General features: G+C 42.8%; 1 protein-coding gene across 1 annotated transcript; it reads right to left on the bottom strand.

Moving 5' to 3' along the window:
• Window positions 1-500: 500 nt before the first annotated feature.
• Window positions 501-2087, bottom strand: LOC115793601 (uncharacterized). The gene is made up of 5 exons (XM_030748650.1): window positions 1987-2087; window positions 1738-1791; window positions 1519-1590; window positions 1136-1228; window positions 501-1025 (listed from the first exon to the last, which is right to left on the bottom strand). The coding sequence occupies exons 1-5, from the start codon at window positions 2083-2085 to the stop codon at window positions 501-503; spliced, it is 843 nt and encodes a 280-aa protein (XP_030604510.1). The 5' UTR covers window positions 2086-2087.
• Window positions 2088-7197: the final 5110 nt, after the last annotated feature.

The following is a 7197-nucleotide window of genomic DNA, read 5'->3' as shown; positions in this document are numbered from 1 at the left end:
AGGATAAATCAGTTCCTCTGCCTTTTGAATGGCAGTATTCTTCCGAGTCGTAAGAAGCAGTCGCCCAAGTTCCCTAAGCCTTTGCCTTATGTAGTCATGTCTGTTCTTTCTTGAGCCATTCAGATCATACAGGTGCTGTCCAAACTGCAGAAGAAGTTGGTCATTTTGAATTAATTGAGTAATTTCATCATATTTCATACAGGAAATAACAGTTTTCAAACCCTCTCCAATGTCACGAGCAACAGCAGTTTTCAGTGCACATTTGGATCGAACTCTCTGCTTCCCATTCTTGGAGTCTTCATTACTTTCTTTCTTTGCTGGGCATCTTCTCATGTGCTTCCACAGTGTTTTCTTAGCATAGAGTCCTTGGCAGTGATAACAGTGAATGAAATCAATGGCACCCCTGGATTTCCTTGGTCTATAGCAGGCCTGGAGCTCACCGGCTCCCCTCTTGACCACACTGGCATTATGGGCAAAGTTTCCACGTCTTCTAAGCATGTTCAACCTATTGCGTCTCTCTCTTGAATTTTTGGGAATTGAAAGGCAAGAGCAACCTCTTCTACATTTTTATGTACAGCCTCCAGGTGTCGTGCAAGTTTTGATGTGGGTTGGAGACAATACAGACAATAGTTTCTCTTATTATACACACGGCGATTTCCAGACTTTAAAGGTGGTAACACTCTGATTGAGTCCGAAATCTCTTCAACTCTGCTTTTCTTTGGTGTACTTTCATTGCTATTTGTTGCACTTTGGGATAAGAACCTTCTCTTTCTTGGAGTTTCAGAGATCTTCTTCTTAGGACTAATGGTAACATTTCTATTCACTGAAATTTCTGAAGAAATATCTTGTTTTGATGGCGATAAATGGGGGTATCGCAGAGAAGGCAGAGGCTTCTTTGCAATTGGATTAAGAGGCACATCTTCGTCTTTCTGAGAGGAACTTCCTTCAGAGTCTGGAATATAATCAGCATCACTATAGTCTGTGTAATCAGATTCATCAAAAGATGTTTCTGTATATGTAGAGACCTTAAGGAAAAATAACATCGATTTAATATTTAGGGCATAAGTGAAGCATTTGGGTTTGAAAAGTTTAAAAGTGAAGCCATTTAAAGATCAACAGTAATATAAAAAAATACCTGTTTTTGTCTTGATGGCCTCTTTTTTAAGTATTCAACAGAGCAATTTTCAGGTTGAATTGGTGATGTGGAAAATACAGAAGGAACTCTTGCCTTAAATAAGGATTAACAAAAAGATTGAGTGTCTAGAAATATTATAATTATTACAATTTATTATTGTGGACTAAAAATCCAAATAAGGAAATAGTAAAGTAATAGAAAAGTAAAAACAGTAAAAGTAATAAAAGTAATACTGGTACAACAAAAAATTCAAACTGTACATTTCTTTTTTGAATATGCCTTTTGTTTTTTGAAGGAGATGAAAAGGAATAATAACACTGAAGTAGACTGAACAACAATGAACTATGTTAAATTTAAAGACTTGTTACCAGACTTTCGGTTACCTGCTGCTCTTTTTCCAATCTTTCGCTGGTCCTTAATTCCTCCAAGAAGGAACTATCAGATGAAGGTAGTGGCTATGAAGATTAAAAAAAAAATGCATTATATAGTAGACAAATATTTGACATAAATCTTTTTGTCATTACATCACAATTCATACACTACCTGTCCCACTCATCAAACATCTGAATATCCCTTTTATAGGCTGCAAGTTGTAATGGTACCTGAATATCATGCTGAGAACTCATGTCAGTAGTATTTTCAGGCTGGGATTTTAGCTGTGAACAAGAACGTAAAATGGCATGTTAGTTTGTAAAAGAGAAAATCAAATCAGCAACAACTTTAAATATAAACGCTGCCCGGCCAGAGTGTTGCATGTCCAGTACACTTAACATAAGAAATGTCGTCATCCATTACAAAATATATTCAAGCCTGTTTGTACACACTTGCTAAATAATCAGTACAGTACTCACAAGAGCATCCAGTTTTGCCAGTTCCTGTGCTAGTTTTGCACGTTTCATTAAAATCATGGTGTAATGTTTTTCTTTAGCATTATGCTCCTCCTCTGCCATTCTGTGACGCAGCTTGGTTAACCGTGACTAAATAATTAAAAAAGAAAAAAAAAAAAGAGAAAAAAGAAACAGTCATCTAGTTTGTATATTTTATTCAACTGAAAAAAGACATCTAATTTCACAAATGGATTGTTACCACACAATTATTACCATTCTAATCCATTAATTACTTTTGAAGAAAAACTATGTAACTTTGAAGCATTTGTTAAATCAATTTCAAGTTCTTGTTTAAAAATGTTATTGGTTAAGCATCACTAAAAGAGACAAAAATCTACAGTGAAATCTCTTTAGTGTTCATTTTGCTCCTGATTTTGATTGGTCAATGTCTTGTCTTTCGAAATCAATGCCAAAATGAAGGCTGTTAGAACATCACGGTCAATAACTGGATGAAATCTGTGGAATTTACTTAGACAGAAACTTTTTAAATGACTGAAAAATTAAGTTTACTGTACTGCTTGATAACTAGGATCGACTGGAATGTATATATGACTGAATTGATGATTTATTTCTTTATCTTTTGGTAAAGTGGCTCGAGACGTCATTTGTTGTGAATTAGAGCTATATAAATAACCTAAATTCAATTAGATTGATTTGTGAAGATGAAACTTGCCTGATGGCGGTGTTCATCATTGCCAGTTTGGTTGCTCACTTCAGGGGTAGAAGATTTGTCCTGAAAACAAAAACATAACTTCATTAAAATCTACCAAAACATATCCAGATATAGTCCCCAGCACACCTCACTTTATTGACTTTTGGGGACGTTTCTTTTTTTTTTTTTTTTTTTTTTTTTTTTTTTTTTTTTTTTTTAAGCCTGTCATGTCTGGTAGATCTTGCAAGCAGAACTGTGATCTGAATGCGTTGTTGTGCCAAACATATTTGCTATTTCAAGATGAGCTCTATAGGTTCTCAATAGGCTCTTCTTGTTGTTGTTTTAACCCTTTATTTTATTTATCTGAGTTATTTTTCCACATACTATGTAACAGCCAGAGCTGACAGGCTGAAGAAGAGGAAAATAAATAAAGAAAAAGGGAGAGAGAAAGGGAGCAAAAAAAAAAAAAAAAAAAAAAAAAAAAAAAAAAGGGGAAAGAGCACAAGTCTATTAATCAGATACTTCATCACTTTAACATATAAAAAAATACTATCAATACTTGCAAAAATAAATTTGTGTGTAAAAACAAAACTAACAAAGCATGTTACGCACACCAACAATTTTGTTGAGTTGTGATTGAGTGGGCGTTTGTGTCTGTGTCATGTTTGTGTCTGTGTCATGGAACGTACTTACCAATGAGGGCAAAACGCTGCAGCTCCACCCATCAGAAGCCAGAGGCAGGTACGGAAAGCCCCCGGAACCCCAGGCCACCAGCAGCCCACCAAGAGCCAGGAAGACCCCCGGCCACTCAGTCCAAAGACAACCGCACACCTACCCCAGCAGACGGGAGAGGGTGGTCTCAGACGGAGCCCCCCCAGGCGAGGAGCGAGGGCTCCAGGGAACCCAAGGCGATGAGAAGCCAGCCCCCCCCCAGCGGCCAGCCCCCTGCACTGGCCGGCGGCAGGGCTCCCGGGCCCACGGCACCCAAGGACCGCCCGACCCTCCACAGAGCCCCCCCCACGCCGAAGAAGCCAACGCAGCCCGCACCGCACCCCCAAGGGGGCAGGCCAGTACCCACGCCAGAACACCCAGCCCCACCCAGGAACCCCGAGGCACCCCCCTCCCAGGGGGGTAGGGGGGAGGAGGCAACCAGCAAGGAGTGGCCAGGAGGCAAGGCACAAGGCCCAGACCCAGGTCCAGCCATACATACAAACACACCCAGACACCCGTGTACACATTTATACACAGATACTCATACATGCCCATACATACTTACCCACACACAGATATGCCATACATACACATTCACTCACCCACCCATACTCACGGAGACGGTGACAAATACACAAAGACACACATTCATCCATAGCTACCCACCCTCTGAAGGCGGGGCAAGTGGAAACCACCCCAGGGCCAACAGCGACCCCAGGACGCCACCAGCCCGGTCCCCAAGGAACCACCCGACCCCTACCCCGGGCGAGACGCAAGAAATCGGGGTGTAAGATGACCCATCCACCCCTCCTCCTCCCCAACTTGTAGGTCTATGTTAATGTTTGTGAGTGAATGAGGTGTATAGGGTGCAGTTAAAATTGAGGGGACAGTTATGCCACAAGCGCCAACTGTTGGTCGTCAGCGCTTGCCCACACTGCCCCCCCAAAACCCTCCATGTCTAAAGTGCAAATAAAATTTGGAGACAGACAGTGACGAGGATCCGAGTGGGGCCACCTCAGCGGCCCAGCATCAACCTCTGAGTAACATGCCTGCCCCAAAGGTCCTATGTGTATCAGGGTGTAAGTGTGTATGTGTTGTGAGTTATAATGACTAAAGTGCAATTAAAACGGAGAGGCAAGTGGTGGTGCAGCTCTCCACGTGGCCTCTCCATCCTACATCTGTGAGTGATGTGTATTCTGTGTGTGTGTGTGTGTGTGTATGGGGAGGGGGAGGGGGGGGGGGCATATGACCAGGAAAAATCCTGGAAGAAGAGAGCCAGCTGGCCGCTGGCTCAATAGGCACCCCGCCCTCCCACACCCCAGCACAGGGCAGGGGGAGGTGACCCCGGGGCCGCGGTGACAGCATCCCGGAGCACTGCAGCACCCGAGGTTGGCGCCCTCGCCCCCACCGCAGAGGGCGGCCCGCTCCTCCTAGATGCCCATTCACTCAACAATAGACACAAACAGGCGACAGGACATACTGGCCTGGGCATGGAAATGCAGTGCCCAGTCCCCCCCAACCACCCCACCGCGGCCCCATCCCCCACCCCACCCCCCTGCAATGCAGGCACCCCAGGGCCCCAAAAGCGTAGACCGGACATCCCGACGTCAGGCCAACCCACCCCACCCGGCGGCGCGGCCGGGACAGCAGAGGCCCCCCCCGCGCCAGGGGGGCCCACCGGGAGCCGGCGCGGCCCCAGTGCCGGGGCCCCAGACCCCAGCCCCCAAGCCATACAGGGAAGACCAGCCAACCGACCGAGGGCCGGCACCACCCCCCCAAGCACCCCGCCCACACCCCAGGACCGAAGGCAGCACCATCCAAGCCCCCCCACCATCAACCAGGACAGGCACACAGACATCACCAGAAGGTCGCCCAGGACCCCAGCCTCAGGAGGCTACCAGCTACCCAGGCCCCCGGAGTCCCCCCCCACCCCCCACAAAGCACATCAGGAGCAGAGCCCGCAGCCCACCACCCCCACTAAGTAATGGAGCTGAGCAGTGGGAACCAAAGAGAGTCAAATTCCTCCAATTTGTTTTTAGAAGAAGCAGACATTCTCTCTAAACTAACATGATCTACTAATAAATTTCTGTACTGAGTAATACATAGTTTATTTTTTGTCTTCCAGTTCATGAGGATCATCTTCTTAGCGATGCACAAGGCAGTAAGAACTATGTGTGATATATTTAACTCCATAATTAATTCACTGACATCACCTAAGATGCATAGTCTGGGGGAAGTTGGGATACGACAGCTAAACCATGTGGATAGATCTTCACAAATCCTCTGCCAAAATCTCTGAACTGGTACACAAGACCACAGAGCGTGTAGATGATTATCCTCTGAATTGCTTGTACAGTGGGTGCATATGTTTGAGTGTGTAAGGCCCATTTGGAACATCCTTTGTCCAGTGTAGTATGTTCTATGGAGAATCTTATATTGTACAAGTTGTATTTGGGGTCTTTTAGTCATTTTGAAGATATTTAAACATATTTCTGTCCATAAATTTTGATCCAGGTTGACAGAAAGATCACGCTCCCATTTTGTAATTGGGAGGGAAACTGAATCATCAGTTTTTATTAATAATTTATATAATTTTGATAACAATTTTGGGGTACAGAGGTTAAGAAATTCTGTTACCCAAGTAGGCATTTCTAGATTCAATTGATTAAGGTTAAATCTTCCCTGTAGGACGGACTTAACTTGTTGATATTCCAGAAATCTACCGTTGCCAATTCTATATTTTGATATAAGTTCTTGGAACGTGATAAAATTTCCATCTTGGATAATATGTTCTAAGTTATTTATACCCTTATCACGCCATAACGGAAAATTCAGCATTTTCTTTTTCTGACAAATATCTGGATTGTTCCAAATGGGTGTTAGTTTACAGGGGATGAGTGAAGACTTAGTTATTTTTAAAAATTCCCACCAGGCTGTCAGAGAGGTATTTATACTAAGGACTTTATAGCAGTTATGATGTTTAATACTGGAACTAATGAAAGGTAAATCTGAGATTTTTATTTTTCCACAAAACGCCTGTTCTAGATCCAGCCATGGGTTGTCTAATGAATTGGATTTGATCCACTTTGAAATATACTGCAATCTACTGCTTAAGAAATAGTAATAAAAGTTTGGTAATTCTAGACCTCCACTGTGTTTGGCTTTTGTAAAGTTTTTAAGCTTATTCTTGACGGTTTGTTTTTCCATAAAAATTTTGAGATGTTTGAATCTAGTGACTTGAACCAAGGAATAGAAGGTTTATTAGGGATCAATGAAAATAGATAATTAATTTTTGGTAAAACCATCATTTTAATGGCAGCAACTCTCCCCATAAGTGATATAGGTAAACTGTTCCAACGTGTGAGATCATCCTCTATTGTTTTTAATAAGGGGATATGATTTAATCGTACCAAGTCTGAGAGCCTGGCGGAAAAATTTATGCCTAAATATCTAATATTTCCTGACTTTAGTGGGGTCCTAGAGGTTCTCTGGAAATTACAATTCAGAGGCAAAACTGTTGATTTACTCCAATTGATAGAGTAATCAGATATAGATGAGAACTTATCTATCAGTGTGATAGTCTTCAAAGAGAGCCTTGTGAATTCCCAAGGAAAAGTAATACATCATCAGCATAAAGGCTAAGTTTATGGTCCATATTTTCAGTTTGAATCCCTTTAATATTTGCATTTGACGGATTGCTGCTGCTAGCGGCTCAATGAAAATTACAAAAAGAGAGGGAGAGAGTGGGCAGCCCTGCCTAGTGCCCCTCTGCAGACTGAAACTTTGTGAAATGAGATCATTTGTCCTAACAC

Source organism: Archocentrus centrarchus, chromosome 15 (genome assembly GCF_007364275.1).
Source record: "Archocentrus centrarchus isolate MPI-CPG fArcCen1 chromosome 15, fArcCen1, whole genome shotgun sequence".
NCBI classification, from domain to species: domain Eukaryota; kingdom Metazoa; phylum Chordata; class Actinopteri; order Cichliformes; family Cichlidae; genus Archocentrus; species Archocentrus centrarchus.
This window is presented reverse-complemented; position numbering and strand designations above follow the sequence as displayed.